Source organism: Melanotaenia boesemani, chromosome 20 (assembly GCF_017639745.1).
Source record: "Melanotaenia boesemani isolate fMelBoe1 chromosome 20, fMelBoe1.pri, whole genome shotgun sequence".
In the NCBI taxonomy this organism is placed as follows: Eukaryota; Metazoa; Chordata; class Actinopteri; order Atheriniformes; family Melanotaeniidae; genus Melanotaenia; species Melanotaenia boesemani.
Genome location: NC_055701.1, coordinates 17,070,161 through 17,086,435, shown reverse-complemented (window position 1 = coordinate 17,086,435; position 16,275 = coordinate 17,070,161). Strand labels below are relative to the sequence as shown.

General features: G+C 39.4%; 1 protein-coding gene across 2 annotated transcripts; it reads left to right on the top strand.

Moving 5' to 3' along the window:
* Positions 1-11,123: 11,123 nt before the first annotated feature.
* vgll2b (vestigial-like family member 2b) lies at positions 11,124-15,920 on the top strand. Of its 2 annotated transcripts, none has more exons than XM_041971743.1 (4): positions 11,124-11,393; positions 11,796-12,141; positions 13,910-14,365; positions 14,853-15,920. In XM_041971743.1, the coding sequence occupies exons 1-4, from the start codon at positions 11,307-11,309 to the stop codon at positions 14,894-14,896; spliced, it is 933 nt and encodes a 310-aa protein (XP_041827677.1). In that variant the 5' UTR covers positions 11,124-11,306; the 3' UTR covers positions 14,897-15,920. The 2 variants fall into 2 exon arrangements, with proteins under 2 accessions (XP_041827677.1, XP_041827678.1); XM_041971744.1 differs by having other exon boundaries at positions 11,126-11,266.
* The last annotated feature ends 355 nt before the right edge of the window (positions 15,921-16,275 follow it).

The following is a 16,275-nucleotide window of genomic DNA, read 5'->3' as shown; positions in this document are numbered from 1 at the left end:
AGGAAGAATCTACGTCTAAGAAAATCATTCACGCAGATTCACTGCCAAATACAAATATGAGCTTCAGTAAATCTGTTTTGAATTAGTTCAGGCAAAGTCAGTGCTTGTGAAAAATCTCTGTAGTAATGTCAAACTTAAGTCTGACCTATACAATTTTATTTTATAAATTAGATACTTTTTTATTCATCTTGACTGCTTAATGCTCACCATGATGTATTCCTAATTTTGTTTATATTGCTTTACTATGTGGCTGTGAAGTTTAATTCTTTAATTTAGATTCCAGAGAAACAAGCAAGCACACATGACTCAACAATCTCCATTTTACCTGCACCATAAAGCTTGCTACCTCTCTGGCCTGATAAGCCCAAGCAATAGAGATAAAAGAGTGGCAGAGGACAAGTGTTTTCTCCTTACTAAATGCTGCCTCTGTTCACGATCAGAGGGAGACAAAAAGACAAGAGTTACTTCTCTTTCGACAGCTGAAAGGGACGAATGTCAGGCTCGCTCAAATTCCTCCAACCCCTCACTTCACCAGAGTTTCTATCAGATGCAAAATGGTGTCAGGTTAATATGAATCACATTAAAGAAAATAAACTCTCAGTGAAATTACCAAAACATTGATCAATGGCTTTGTAAGTATGGTTCCATTATAGTTAGTTTTCAATTCAGTTTATCAGTTAACTTTTGCAGAGATGATGTACACATATACACATATTTATAGAGGTTTAGAGCTACAGCTGCATCATTCCAAAGGGATGTTAATATAAATCCTGAAAATATTGTTTTTTTTTTTTTTTGGAGGGCAAACCAAATGTGCCATCTAAATTTATTCTTCTAAATAAATAAATAAATAAATAAATAAATAAAAGATCAGGAGAAGCCTTATACCCACCAAGCCCCCCTTGGCAAAGCAAATTTGGCACAACACAGCAGCCAGACCATCATTCTGCTGCTACCAGACAGGACAAGTAAAAAAAAAACAAAAAACAAACAAACAAACAAACAAGCAAACAAAAAAGAAAACAAAACTTTTATTTCTCTTCTCTCATCCCTAGCCAAAAGTTGTATTGCTTATTGATCCCTCTGTCCTGTCCTTTTCACCACAATGGCCGAGGCAGATGGCTACCCTCCCTGAGCCCAGTTTTGCTGAAGTTTTTTTCCTTCTTGTTAAAAAAGTGTTTCTTATTCCTTTTCACTGTTGCCCACTGTCGCTGTATGCTCAGGATAGGGGATTAAATCAAAGAGAAGATTCAATGCAATAATAATAAGCTAGTCAGTTTATTTTCATGAATCTGGGTTTTATCAACAGTTTTTATAAATTGGACTAATGTGGATGTTTAAATAGGCCCACAGTTAATTTGTTTTAATTAGATTTTTTTACTGTAAAGTACCTTGAGATGACTGTTGTGATTTCGTGCTATACAAATGAAGCTGAATTGAATTAAAAGAGTTTGTATGTTCTTCTGGCTCATTTTGAAATACCAATGTCTGTGATGTACATTCCAGGGACTAAAATTGCTCTGGAGTACCAGGAGGCTAAGCAATCACAGCTTACAATTGTGCTTTTCAGACCAGTTTTACACACTATTTTGATTCACAGCACCACCTCATCACTGGTAAATGAATAACAACACACTTTTGCCTTTATAATACAGTTTTGGGGGAGAAAAGATGCTGTGGTCATTAGAAATTGTGTTAATTTAATTGTAAATTAAGCGGTGAAGGCAAAACAACAACAACAAAACCTCTCATTGGACTTTAATGAAAAGAGTGCAGAAGGAAAGCAGGATGACAGACAGATGCAGTTAGCTTTTGTGTTGATTTTAGTAAGTTATAAGTGATTCACTCGCTTGTTCCATGTCACATTTGCTCTGCTTGACTGAAAATCATGAAAAGAATTGGATCATGATCATTCCTCCCATTGCTTTGTACAAGTTGTAAATCAAAGGGGATTGATGTTGCAGTTGATTCCTATATTAAAACTATTTAAACATGTTAATATATTTCAGACGTTTGACTTTGTATCATGTCTAATTACACAAAATTACAGCAGCAGCGATTAATTCCTTTTCTTTATCAGAGACTTTTATAAACTTATCATTTCTATGTCTGCCTCAATGATGAAGCCTCATTCAGCCACTCCATTCCTGTCTCGGACTAAAATACAAATATATCATCCTCTCATGTAAAGTTGTTTGGTCAGTTTGTGCAAACGTCATGCCAAAGTCTTTGAAACCTTTGGAAACTAAAGTTTCTCCACTCATTTTTAATAGAGAAACTTTATGCCTGATTTGTTCTGGATGTCTAATGGGGGTATGTTGAGTTGGTTATTTGGAAAATTAAATGTATAGTTTGGTGAGATTCTTGGAAAAAGGCATGGAAATGTAGATAAAGGACTCTGTATGGGGAACTAAAATTACCTCGTTTTATTTAATTGTTATGGGGAGGAGTTTATACTTTGTATGTTGGTCACCATTTTTTTTTTAAAATGTCAATAGTGTCATATAAGTCTATGTGGGGTGGGCATGCAAGTGTATAACACTTAAATAAAAATATTCAATTCAATTCATTCATTCATTTCAATTCAATTCAATGTAGTACACAACACTGTAATACATCTTGAATAATGTTGCACATATATTAATATAATACTTTTTTGTCATATTCAAATGTAAATCCAAAATGTAAATGAAAGAAACTATCATAAGAAAAGTAAGAAATGTAAATTATTTTGTTTTGTGTGTGTGTGTGTGCGTGTTTGGTCATAGCAGGTTCATTATAAAATATGCAGTTGCGATATGCAATATTGTTAAGTCCTGTAACATTGACATAATTTATTGCTTTGCATTTTTTTGTGCATTTTTGGTGGCTGCAGTCCAAGCTTTGGTCAGTCGTCTCACCATGTCAACAAATCCACGTGTTCAGCTGTCCAAGAGTTGTGATTTGATTTTACAAAAGTAGTGTTCCATCTTACAACAGTAGGGGGCGCCAAAAAGCAAAAAAGTAGCCAAACTGTCAAGTCGGTCATGGAGAAGTTGATTTTTACCAAGTGGGGAAGGAACATTTTTGCATCTCTATATGCTCCTTAAACTTTGAGCAGCCCACAAGTGCTTTCATGTACAGCATTTTTTTCCTTTTTACTTAAAGTGTTTTTTGGTGGGGTGAAAAAGTGACCCGTCAGCCCCTGTACATGGCTTGTGACTAAATTGCACCTATGAAAATATGACGTAGGGACAGGAATAACCCAATCCATGCATGCAAACTCCCACATACACAGACACACAGACACACATGCACACATGCACACATGCACACGTGCGCACACACACACACACACACACACACACACACACACACACACACACACACACACACACACACACACACACACACACACACACACACACACTCAATTACATAGAGACCCATCTAATCTGTGCTGGAAAGAACATAAAGAATAACATGGTGCATATATTTTACTCTACTTAAAATTTACATGTACAACAACACAATAACAAACACTAAATTATGCTGACAAAAGACATTTCACCAGTAAAAAAGCAGTATGTGTGTGGTTAATCACAGGATGCACCAATGACTTAGTCTACAGTCTACTAGTAACACAGACAAAGCAGAATGGCAGATCAGTAGCAGTGACAAGACATTTGACTTGTGAAACATGCCTAGGACATAAGCATGGCATGCATGTATCATATTCCGCCTTTCAACTCTCGATCATTTTTGGGTACTTGACTTTTTTTTTCTTTTTCCAGGGGCTTGTTGCAGATTGGACAGGTGGCATAGCATGGAGAAGAGCTGGATGCTTACCAGCCAATAAAAATAGCTGTGGTCTCCATGATGTCACCGGTGAGTAAATCATAAAGCCCGGCTGTAGAGGGGAGAAATAAAACAAGAAAGATAAAAAGAAGGCTGTTTTTTTTCTTATTTTTCTTTTCTTTTCTTTTTTCTTTTCTTTCTTTTCTTTTTTTAATGTCACGATTCCCCTCTACTCTTTAAAAGATCATTCTGTTTTCTTGTCTCCTTGTTTTTACCACTGTTGAGTTTATTCTATCTGGTTGTTCCATATTTGCATTTCTATGTAAACTAAAAGATGTAAAAAAGGCAATAAAAGCATACAACATTTCATATGCAACTACAAGTAGCACCACTATCTACAGCTAGTCACTCCGACTGCAGTTGCCAGAAAGGGTGAACAAACTAAAGCTAGAGTCTGATCTCACCACCATACCTGGCATTCTGAAGCCACAACACCATGCTGCTGATGGGGAACCTGATCAGTCGTAAATCTCTCCTGTTTGACCATGTGACATGCCAAATTTGTGAACCTGCCCTCTGTCCACCCGTCCATCTTTTTCTCTCCACCCGCAGTGCCCTTCTAACTACCTCCCTCTCTGCAACTCATAGGACTGTCAGGAAAGAAGGTGACAATCCCTCATGTCCAGATCAGGGTTTCTGTGTGCATCACATGTTTTTCTGATTTATTTTGGGTTTATATCTGCATGTGATTGTATGTGAAGCGTATGTCTAACTCCAATTACCCAGCAAGAGGGCGGCAGCAGAACTGTTTTGGTAATAGAATATTAGGAATGTAGCACTTGTCTGCCTCTCTAAGGATGCAGAGAATTCACATTCTGTCCATTTCAGAAGGTTACTTTTAATAAACAGTAAGCTTTTACCTGCAAGGCGGTTCTCTGTTTGTTTGATCTGGGCTCTTGACCTTAAGGTGAAACACTACAGGCAAAACATTTTCAAGCATACTGATCAGTTGTGGCCCTTCTGACCTTTTTTATTTAGGGAAAAGAAAAGCACAAAACACCAAACTTTTCACTTTTACCTTTACCTTTTCTGAAGGTTTCAGTAATAGTGTTCATCATTCGTAGCTTGGTTTTTTTAACATTTCATTTCAGACCATTTCATTTCAATTCTAAAAAAAATATGGGGATTTTTTTCTGGCTGTTGAAAACACTTTCAGAAGTTATATTGATTTTTTTTTTCTTTTGTATTAAAAATATATATTTAAAAGATCTGTACGAATATGCCAACAAAAAGGAACATGAATTTTTAAACTAGCTTTATCCAGTGTTCAGATTGTTGTACTCAAAATGTGTGCAAAAAGAAAACATATATACCTCATTTGCATAGTTGAATTTAACATTTAAGTAAACTTATAATTAAAAAGAAACATTAAAATCAGCTTGGGAAGCTTAAAGATTTTACAAATCAGCTGAAAAACCATCATATTTACATTTGATATTTTCTTGATGATATGGCTCTTTTATTATTATGCAGTAATATCATGCAGAGTGCAAAATTAACTCTCAACAAAAAAGCCTGCATCTCTCATGACATGAAGATTAGTGACTATAGAAGTGGCAACTTAGACATCTGAAAAAGGTTTTAGATCAGTATATGTTCCCACCCAGAAACCATTTTTTACAGGAATCCTGTTGTTAAGCACCTAGAGTCCTAAAGCAAACAACAATGGGACAACATTCCTTTCAAAGGTCCAGCAAAGGGTCTCCTTAGCTCTTCGATGATTACAAACAGTTTTTAAAAGAAAAGTGGATGCTTACAGTGGTCCTGTCCCAACTTCTTGAGACTAATAGCTAACACCAAATTCAAGATAAACTTAGATTTTCCTGAAATTGTAAAATATCTCGATATAAAAATGTATATATTTTCTATGTTCTATTGTGAATAACGAGTTGGTTAATGAGATTTACAAATCACTATGTGGTGTGTATGTGTGTGTGTGTGTGTGGGTGCAAGACTAGAATCAGGTGTATGTTTTTCATTTCTATGTTATATGACGTGATGTCCCGCTGCTGCGACCCAGGCCATCTGACGCCTCATTGTTACATCCTCAATCTGCTGTCCAAAGCCTCTTTTCCAAGCGGGAAACCAAAAAAAATCTAAGGTGGTGGCCAACTTTTCTACCTTTTTTGTCGTGTGACTTAGTATGGCAGTCTTTCACACAACAAGAGACTCCCTGCAGCAGAATCAGTTCTTCTCTACATCTGGCATCAGGCATTTTTCCCAAGTTACTAAAGATAGCTGCCGTTAAGGCACTCATAAAAAAAGGACTATAGATAATGATAATCATAATAAACAACAATAGACCTGTCACTAACCTCTCTATTGTATCCAAGATTATTGAGAAAGTTGTATTTAACCAGCTTAATTACTTTTTAAACAAAAGCTGAAATCTTGATAAATATCAGGCTTCTGAATACATCACAGCACTAAAACAGCTCTGGAAAAAGTGTTAAATGACATTAGGTTGAATATCATTTCTGGTTCTGCTGAATCTTAGCGTTGCGTTTGATACTATAGATCACAGAATTCTGTTGCAAATTTTGTAGTACCAGCTTGTCAGATTGGCCTCTTGGGCCTGCCTGGCACTTATAATTAAATGATTACTTTCACCTGGTCTGGTGGTCTGCTATAAATATGAAGGGTAGGACCATGACCAGAGACTACCAGGCCTTCAGCACATACTGACTGACTTTGTCTTCATCAAGCGTACTTCCTGAAAAGGTGACTAGGAGGGGAATGGGCTCCAAGTGGAACTGGTCAGCCTTCTACTGTTTTTGTTTTTAGATATGTATTTTTCATGACTTTTAGATTTTGGCTTTCCCCCTCAATATTTTAGAACTAACTGCGGTGCTGCATTTGGTGAAATCTTAATAAATAGCTTTTGATTAATTGTCGGCCACCAATGGGGATCTGGTCCTCCATTTATTTGTGCTTACTTTTTTTTTTTACTATCACTTTGGGGTTTGTGTGTTTGTGTGTGGGGAGCACTTGATGTTTTAAATTATGTTTTTTTTCATTACAACGGGGCTGGCATCCCACCAGCAGACCTGTCTGTTGTAATCTTTTTATTCTTCTTGTTCCTATCTTTCAGAGTACCCATACACGGCATCAGATTTTTTATTTTTTTCATAGATTTTAACTTGTTTTACAAAACGAGGAAAGTCATTTCTGTCCAAATATAAACCCTTGTATTGGCTGCTACGCCTCTGCTCATATTTAAATATTTACTTGTTGAACTACTTCTATTCAACTTGTAAATGCTCCCTTTGGGTCAAATATTACAGAACTTTAGCATTAATTATCACAGTTATGCAGATGATACACAGCTTTATGTGCCTCTGTTATCAGACAGCTGCAGCCCAATAGACTTACTGTTTCAGTGTCTGGAGCAAATAAACACTTGGATGAGGGAGAATTTTTTACAATTAAATGAAGAAAAAACTGAGATTATTCTGTTTGGCAGCAAAGAGAAGAAGGTCAGCATTGGTAAACACCTGAAGACTCGAGTTCTTAAAATCACTGACCAAGTTTGTAACCTTATAGTGTTGATACTGGGATCTGACTTTCAGCAGCCACATCAAGCTGTCACTACAGCTTTTTACTAACTCAAAAACATCAACAGAATTAGGTTTAGCCTCCCAGAAAGACCAGGAGAAACTCATCCGTGCATTCATCTCCAGTAGGATGGATTACTGTAATGGTATTTTAACAGGACTTCCTAAAAAGAGAATTTAGAATTTAGCCAGGACTAAGAGATCTGAACATATCACACCAGTTTTAAAATCTTTACACTGGCTTCCAGTCAGTCACATAATAGATTTTAAAACCCTTCTGCTTGTTTACAAATCCCAATACGGTTTAGGCCCAAAATACATCTGATATGTTCAGAGAATATAAACCTAGCAGAGCTCTTATATCCAAAGACTCATGTCAGCTAGTCCAGATGAGAGCCCGGACTAAACATGGAGAAGCAGCATTTAGCTGTTATGCTACAAACAAGTGTAACAAACAGCCAGGGGAGATTAAACTTTTACCAAATGCAGACACTTTTCTCTTGCACCTATGCATGAAATCTGCACAGTCTCTTGCTTTTAATCATTTAAAGTAATTTAATTTTATTATGATTTCATTGGGATTTTTACTATTTGTTGCAGCCTTTTACTACTTTTTAAGGCTCTCTTTGCACCACCTGTAATGCTTTCAATGTTTTATGTAAAGCACTTTGAATTGTCTTGTACATGAAATGTGCCATACAAAAAAAAAATTGCCTTGTGAGGAATCATAACATATAGGTGATGAAAAAAGGAGCAATATTTTAATTCTTTTTAACTCTTAAACCCTTTAAAATGCATTGAAACTGATGATTTTCTAAAACATGATTAATTAGAAAAAATAATCTTCCAAAAAGAATAATGAAGCAGAGTAAAATATGCCTGCTTGCTTTCTATTTGAACAGCTTATGAAAGCATAACCCTTAAAATGCTGCTACATTAAAATGACTTCTAGTCTCTGGAATCCTGGTGGTCTGTGAGGACAATGAGTGGGTTGTTTGGGGAAGAAAATAGCAGCACACTTGCACAATCTATCAGAGAGGATTTATCACCAACATTTGTGTAGAAGGTTGAATGAGCCAGACCTGTCCATATGTGGCCCTTTGTGAGTGTGTGTGTGCCAGAGTGTCTGTCTTATGACACTCGGTGATGATTTTGAACAGCTGAGATGAGTTTGTGTGGAACTGGACAACGAGGCAGCTGTACATCGATCTCTTGGACATATACGCACACATACACATGCACACCGAGGCATATAAACAACAGTGGAATCCTGAGGTCCAACCCTCCTGGGACCAAGCCACACTGAGACCTTAATAAAGGACTTGTTGTTTCAGGAGGTAGCTTATATGGTTTTGGGTTCATATTGCAACCAGCCCTACTTTACAGACCATCACCAAAAACCTGTTCATTTTCCTGATAAGGACTCATCCTAATAAAATTATATATTTTCTGACAATGTAACTGTAGAAACTTCATAAAGAGTTGACGACAACAAATGTATGCAATTATTCATGTATTTCTAGCAAAGAGCATAAACTATTAATGGTGCTGTTGAATTTGAATAGTGGTCTAAATAAAACCAGGCTGGCCTGCAACATCTCAGCCAATGAGAGACTCTCTCTGGTCAAACCTCTTTTAAGAGGGGCGGAGCCTTGATGTGCTGAAGGGTCATAGGCAATGATGTAACCTGTGTTTATTTTCAGCTTATACAAGCAAATGTCGACACTACCACACACTCTTGCTTACAGAAACACACACAAGAGCACCTGAGAGCTCTTTGCAATGCTATTCTTCTCATGCAAAGTTTTATGTATGCACTGCTCAGTGTCACTGACAAACATGGCTTTGGGATCACTGCCATGCCCCTGCAGCTTGGTTGTATCTTTTTCTTATTTGGTATCTCACTGGTAAATGTTGTGTGTACTTCTGCATGTGCTCTCATTGGTGCATTTACAGGTGTGCACATGTGCAATGAGGTAAACGGAGTAAATAGAAAAAATATTAGTGTGTATTTATTACAAGGGAAGATAAGTGGGGGCAGAGACAGAGAGAGAGAGAGAGAGAAAGAGAGACAGAGAGAGACATTTAGTCATGGCCATTAATACTAATAGTGGCCTCTTCCCTTCCCTCAGCTGCAGCTGTTGATCACGCTGGTGTAACAGTGAGCTTTCTGCCATTGCATCACTCTTTTTCTCCCTGACTCCTGCGCTGTCCTGCATTACCCTGCATGAATATGGATCTAGTGGCCCATATTACACACCTTGCTCCAAAGGTAACGAACTGAAGTACAATTAATGCCCCAATAATGCTACTAATGATCTCTTTAAAAAGTGGATTTGCATAATTAAAATGACTCTTAATTTGTTATGGAAACTGACACTATTTGCTGAGACTTTTTGCAACACATGCATAACCATACCAGAAGCCTTATGTTGCACAGATACACTGGGAAATCAGTTCATTAAAGCAGACATGCAACAGGTCAAAGTGAGAACTTAAGTTATGCTTGTCAGCTTCATCCATTGCTATTTAAGAGCATGTTTGATTTATCAACACGCCAATAACCTGCCTACAGTTATTCATACTATGTGTGATGTATGTGTAGCAAGTTGTTGGTCATGTTCTCCATCTAGAGAACGCAGCAGAAGGACGATGTAACTTCCCTAGGAGCTTGTCCACTAGCATACATCAGAGAAATTCCACCTCATCTGACACTCGTCCATGGAATTCTGCAAATTTTCCACACTATTCACCCAGGCATTCTAAAGTGCCTGTCAAAAAGACTGGCAAGCTCAAAGCTCAAGAACCTGCAAGAAAGAGAAACAGAGACCACTTTCAAGAAAATTTCTCTTACTTGTTTTCATGTTAAATGGTCTTTTCAAGTCTCTTTTCACCTGGATGTACAGTGACTTTAGTGTTTCTGGGGTGTTTGTAATTGTCAGTGGGCATGTTTGTGTGTGTGTGTGAAAATATCTTTTGTTTGCTCTGCTGATAGGTGATAATTTGTCATAGATTTGTGCAGAGTCCCTTTCTCCTCCATGTTGGTATGACCAGTGTATGCAACCTATAGTTGACACCTATGTGTCATTCTGGGAACACACTAAATGCTTCAGATGACTTAAAGGTTTACTTGGCAACCGATGGCTGTTTTAAGACCATGGATACACTTTCAGCTTGGACTGTGCTCAAAGTTTTCAAGTATCCAAAGTACATGGAGAAGAATAAAAAGTCACAGAACCACATGGATCATGTGCTCATTGTTGTGTGGCTGGTTAGCTCAGTGACTTCTTCTAAATCTATTTGTGTAACTGGATGACATATTCTATATTTAGCTATTTTGGACACCAGGAATAAGAGTCGTACGGTCAAAATTAGTCAGAAGTTGTTTCTAGGCTTTTTAGAAAACACCTTGCCCCATGTTTTATCCTTGAATGTGAAATTTGCATTCCCACACCTTATTCATTCTCTTGATTTATGATACATATGCTTCTGGCTTTAAGACAATTAAGGTAATAAAGTGAATTAATCAGTTTGCAGCATAATCAGTGCATATTGTTTTGACTTTATAGACGAGGTGGAAGTTCGAGTACTGGTTCTGCTAGTGGAGATCATGTGGGGGGTGGAAGGTTTGTATAGGTGGGAGGGGTTGACTCAGAGATGTACCGGACAGAACACCCTTATGCTTGCTTCATAAACCTCTCTACATTTTGCTACCGCAGCTGTTGTGGTGCACGCAGGGAGCGGAAAGGTGCGCTCTTTCTGGAGCGGTTCTGTCAAGTCTGGCACGGGCTTTTTTTACGCGAATCGGCGACCACTGAGCTTCGTTTCTCTTCGCCAAAAAAACACGGAATGTTGTCGCACTCTCTCTCACTAAGGTCAGTTTCAGGAGAACTGTGAAGACACCGCTCATTTACCATGAGCTGTTTGGATGTTATGTACCCAGCCTATGGACATTACGCACCGTACGCATCGACTGCTCCTGCTTTTATCAATAGCTTACAGGTAGGAAGTGAGAAAATATTTAAAAGCTTATTTACAAGTTTTATTTCAAGGATAGCGTCATTTACATGAAGAATGAATCATTTGTGCAGCTTGTAAAAGCAAATAAGCTGAATCTAACTAGTGGATTTCACAAGTTTGTGATTTAAGAATTAATTTGATCTAACAAGCAATTTATCAGCTACTATCTGTAATTACAAGAAGTCGTTCTGCACCCACTTATATCTTTGCTCTCCCACTCATGTTCGCGCGCACACATACACATGCCGGTATGGCCACACACAAAACATTTTATGTCGAAATATCTCATATTCAGCTTCAGAAGTGTCTTCTTCAACACCTGTCTTAACCTTCTTCCTGCTCTTCTTCCCCCTCCCTCTTCTCTGACCTGTCTCCCCACAACAGGCTCCCACAGGTCTGAGCTACACTTCGCGTCACAGCCGGGGTTTTATGAACACTCCCAGCGTTCCCGAAGGGATGTCTGGGGGCCCAAGCACTGGAGGATCCGCTTCCTCCTCATCTTCATCTAGCTCTTCTTCTTCCTCTTACACCCCTGCTGCTTCAAGGCCAGAGGAGGGTCCCAAAGAGAAGCAGGAGACCCCCGAGGCAGAGTACCTGACCTCTCGTTGTGTGCTCTTCACCTATTACCAGGGAGACATCAGCAGCGTGGTGGATGAGCACTTCTCCAGGGCCCTGAGCTCCTACATGGACGGAGAGGGCAAAAGACAGGCGCCAGATCAACAAGGGACAGGTAGCCTATATGAAATTGCTGTTCATAGGAATAAAGTTGCACACCTGTTTCTCTATGAAAAATGCAAATTAAGATTATTTTAGACACACAGTTTTCATCTGCTTCCTTAAAGAAAAAGATGGTTTTCAGTAATTGTAAATGTTAGAACACATTTCAATTGGACTCCATCTAGACTCCATGAATAATTTGTGTGGAAATGAAAAAACAAAAAACAAAAACAGTAATTATTATATATATTTTTTTCTTCTTTAAAGTGAACCTTTTTTGCATTGGTCATCTAGCTGTCTTATGAGATTTACTGATGAGATCTTTCCTGCACTGGATTTTGAGGCCACACAGGGTGAACTGACAGTTCTGCAGAGCACAGCAAAGGGTCAGACAGGTGATGTGATCAGGTGACAGGACTGAAGTGTTGCTTGTGGGAACTGTTGTCCGTGGAGAGGCCAGGGCAAAAGGTCATGCTGGTCAGGAGCTGTTGGCAGTCAAAAGAAACTTCTTTGATTTTAGACAGAATAGACTATGCAAATTGTTGTGTTTTTTTGCTGGTTTTGGGGGTGGAATTAAAGAATTCCTAAGTTATTACAGTCCAATTACCAACCTGGCTAAAAGAACAAACATATCATACATGTGCACGCTTTATTAAACTAAATAAGACTTGTGTCTCAAAACAGCTTCAAATATTGTTTTGAGATGTTTATTTCTTTTTTTTTTTTTTTTGCTTTAATTTTGTCTACATAAAAAATATAAGTTATAAATCAAGTGGGACCTTTTTCCTGCTAGCAGGGTGAGGATATCCCTTAGATAACCATGTAGGGCCTGCAGCCTCCGCTTACTCTCCTCGTGCTGCTGTCAACGTAGTCTCTTCCTTGTTCAGCCGGATGTCTTCATTTCGACACCAACACACGCTCCCTGCCTCACAACAGATGCTATGTTTATACTCGGCCGTAAGCGCACAGCCTCGCCAACGTATCCCCTTCAAACGTCTCCATGGCTGCCATTCTGACTCTCGTTCCTGCTCTTTCCCCCCAACGGTTGCACAGTCAGTTGCTTGCCTGCTAGTCAGATTTATATATGCTGTGGTCAGTGTGATAGGGCCAGTGGGAAACACTACCTCTTAGGATGAAGCATGGTGTCTTTTTTCAGAGGAATATCTAAATATAAAATGATACTGCAAAAAACATATAATGGGTTGCTGACATTCTGTGAAGGGCGAGGAGGGAGTGGGAGGGGGCAGAGAAAACAACAGGTGGGGGTGCAGGAGACAGAGGAGTGGGGCAGCGGGTGCTAGCACAGGGACAGAACTGCTTGCACATATGTGTGTGCGTGCATGCTTAAATGTGTTGGTAGACTTTTAGGAGTATTGGGCTGACATGAGAGTGAGAGGTGTCACCATAGCAAGTGATTTAAGACTGTGAGCCTTGGGCGGCCTCCAGGTTACAGCGTCTGCCTTATATAGAATTCGAGGATATAGGGACGTCTCTCTTTCTACCTTGCTCTCCCTTTCTCTCTCGCTCTGTCTGTGGGAGCATGGTTGTGTTTATTTCTGTGTCTTGTTGGGGCTAGGGCTGTGTGACAGTATGATCCAATGGGGAAGATATCTGGGCCAGAGGGTGTATCAGTCATGTGAGTGACACCTATGTTTTAGCACACGTGGCTTCTTACAGATCCACTTGCTTCTATAAATTAAATGTTTCACAGCAAAGTTGTGTAACTTTTCTTTATTTGGCCTTTAAGTGATGATTTTTCCTCCATTTTTGCCTCTCATTAGATACCCCTTCACCTAGCAGTCGGCGAAGCTTCCCCCCATCTTTCTGGGACAGTAACTACTCCTCACCTCAGAGCCGCCCGCATTGTGAGACTGGTGCACCCTCCTATTCCATGGACCCATATGCATCATCAGGGCTACACCCAGGCCTGCCGCACCCACATGCTCACCCCCACCCACATGCTCATCCTCATCCTCACCCCCACCCTCACCCACCAGAGAGCTGGGGATACCCTCAAGCGCAGGCCTATGGCCCCCCGCGGCCTCTTCATGAACTCTATGCACCCTCAGCTTTGGAGCCCCACTACGGGCCCCTGCTCATGCCCACTGTGAGACCACCTCATCTCGCTACTTTACCAAGCCACTATGAAGTGAGCAAGCTGGAGTCTCCAGTCTCCTGGCCCAGTCTACTTCCTCCAGGAGATGTGAGCCAGACTTTGGCACTCAACATGGATGCAGGTACCCACCCAGCAATGTCAGCCTTTTTGTAAATGTTTTCTGGAAGATACAAGTCCATATTTTTTTTATAAACAATAATAAGACCATATATACCAGACAGAACAGAAATATCTTGGTGCTTCTTACTAAACAGTTACTGGAAGACTTTATAATGCAAATTGATATAGCTCTATATATATATATATATATATATATATATATATACGTGCACACAAACACACAGTTGTATCACTTTTACATCCTAACTGCCTAAGTATTGAAACATATGGTTAGATGCTTGTACATTTGATGTAAATATCCATGCCCTCAACGGACTCCCATGTGTTCTGACACGTGCACGCAAATGCACAATACATCATAATCATCACAGAAGCTCTTGCTCCCCTCCTAGAACAGGATGTTTGGTTAAAGCAGACTCCATGACAACCTGTGTTCTGTTGTTCACGGTTGTCCTCCTCATTGTTTCCCTGTCTTTTTCTTTCCTCAGGCCTCCAGCAGCACAAGAAAGGCAAGGAGCTGTACTGGTTCTAACGAGACCTTCAGTCACACTGACCTGCCATTACCAGATCCAATTAGTCCCTGGACCTGCTCCGCTATTGAAGCAGCGTGTCCCTTTATCCCCCCCACACACTGCCTCCCCATCTATCCACCCCCTTCTCTCTGCTCTTAGCCTCCCCTGCCAGTATCACAGCCTTGCTCCAGGTCGACGTGTGTGCACCATGGAGATAAAGCAGAGAGAGGAAAAAAGGGAGCACGACAGAGTGTATGAACTGGCTGCAATCTGTACTGCTGCTCTCTCTTTCTCATCTCACCCTCCACTTTGTGTCCTGTCGCTGCCGGTGTAGCACAGACCCTGGCAAGGTGTGAGCCACAGTGACCTGTTTGGACTGAGAGACACAGGATCAAAACAGACTTTTAAAGAGGACAGAGGGATAAAAGGATGAATGGAGGTGCAGAGGGATGACTAGCAGTGAGCAGGGATTTCCTCCAACGTTCCTGGTTATCTCTGTCTCATGTTTTGTGTTGGTACAATCGTGGTCATTATCCACTTATCTGCATTTCACAAATGGAACATGCAGCAACATCCAAGAGTAGAATTAATGTCAGTTTATGCTTTGTGACTGTCAACACGAGGCCATTTTTTTGTTTTTATTCTATAATATTTCTCTTTAAAATAATCTGGTTTTATTTATTGGTGTTAATGTACATTTCTCAGATGACGCGGCCAGTGTTCTGAAATTATTGTGGTTCAGTTTATTGTGTTTCCTGAAGAGGGAGGTTATAGAGCTGCAATTGCCATGTGCTTTTTCATGGAGCTTCTCATTCAGAATGATCAAAACTTGTTCAGACTGAACCCCCAGAAAATATTTTGTTTTCAATTTGAAGATGTTCCATTTTAATTCTGTATTTCTATCATTATAAGATTATTTAAATTTGGACTTTCTGAATATTTTGGGATGTTTTGTGTGTGCGTGTGTGTGTGTGTCTCATTTCTCATTTTTGCTTAAGAGAATATTGTAATGTCAATAAATATTTTTATGGTACTTCAGATCTCCTGCAGTTTTACCTTAGTTTACATTAATAAAAAGCACGAAGAGTAACTGGACAAAGCAATATATTTTTATTCTTGCCCAGTATTTGGAAAAATGCAAATGGTAAGCATAAATAGGCTTTGTGGAGATTTGAGATCAGTTTTTAATTTTACGCATTGAACGTGCTGAATTCTTTGTGTCTGTTTAATCCGATAGACATTAGCACGGCCAGATGTGATGAAGGTTACGCTGTGCGACTCATCTTATTTAAAAGGCCTTCCATTTAAATTCCTGCTCACATTCACACTTTGTCACCTATAAAGTGGGAACGAGTGGTGAATGCCAGCAATGTGTAACCAGAGAAGAAGCCAGCCATGC

Excerpts from the sequence above, each read along its gene's own strand:
- vgll2b (XM_041971743.1), top strand. The coding sequence starts at position 11,307 with ATGAGCTGTTTGGATGTTATGTACCCAGCCTATGGACATTACGCACCG. Across the intron at positions 11,394-11,795 it reads CTTTTATCAATAGCTTACAG|GCTCCCACAGGTCTGAGCTA; the intron begins GTAGGAAGTGAG and ends TCCCCACAACAG. Across the intron at positions 14,366-14,852 it reads GGCACTCAACATGGATGCAG|GCCTCCAGCAGCACAAGAAA; the intron begins GTACCCACCCAG and ends TTCTTTCCTCAG.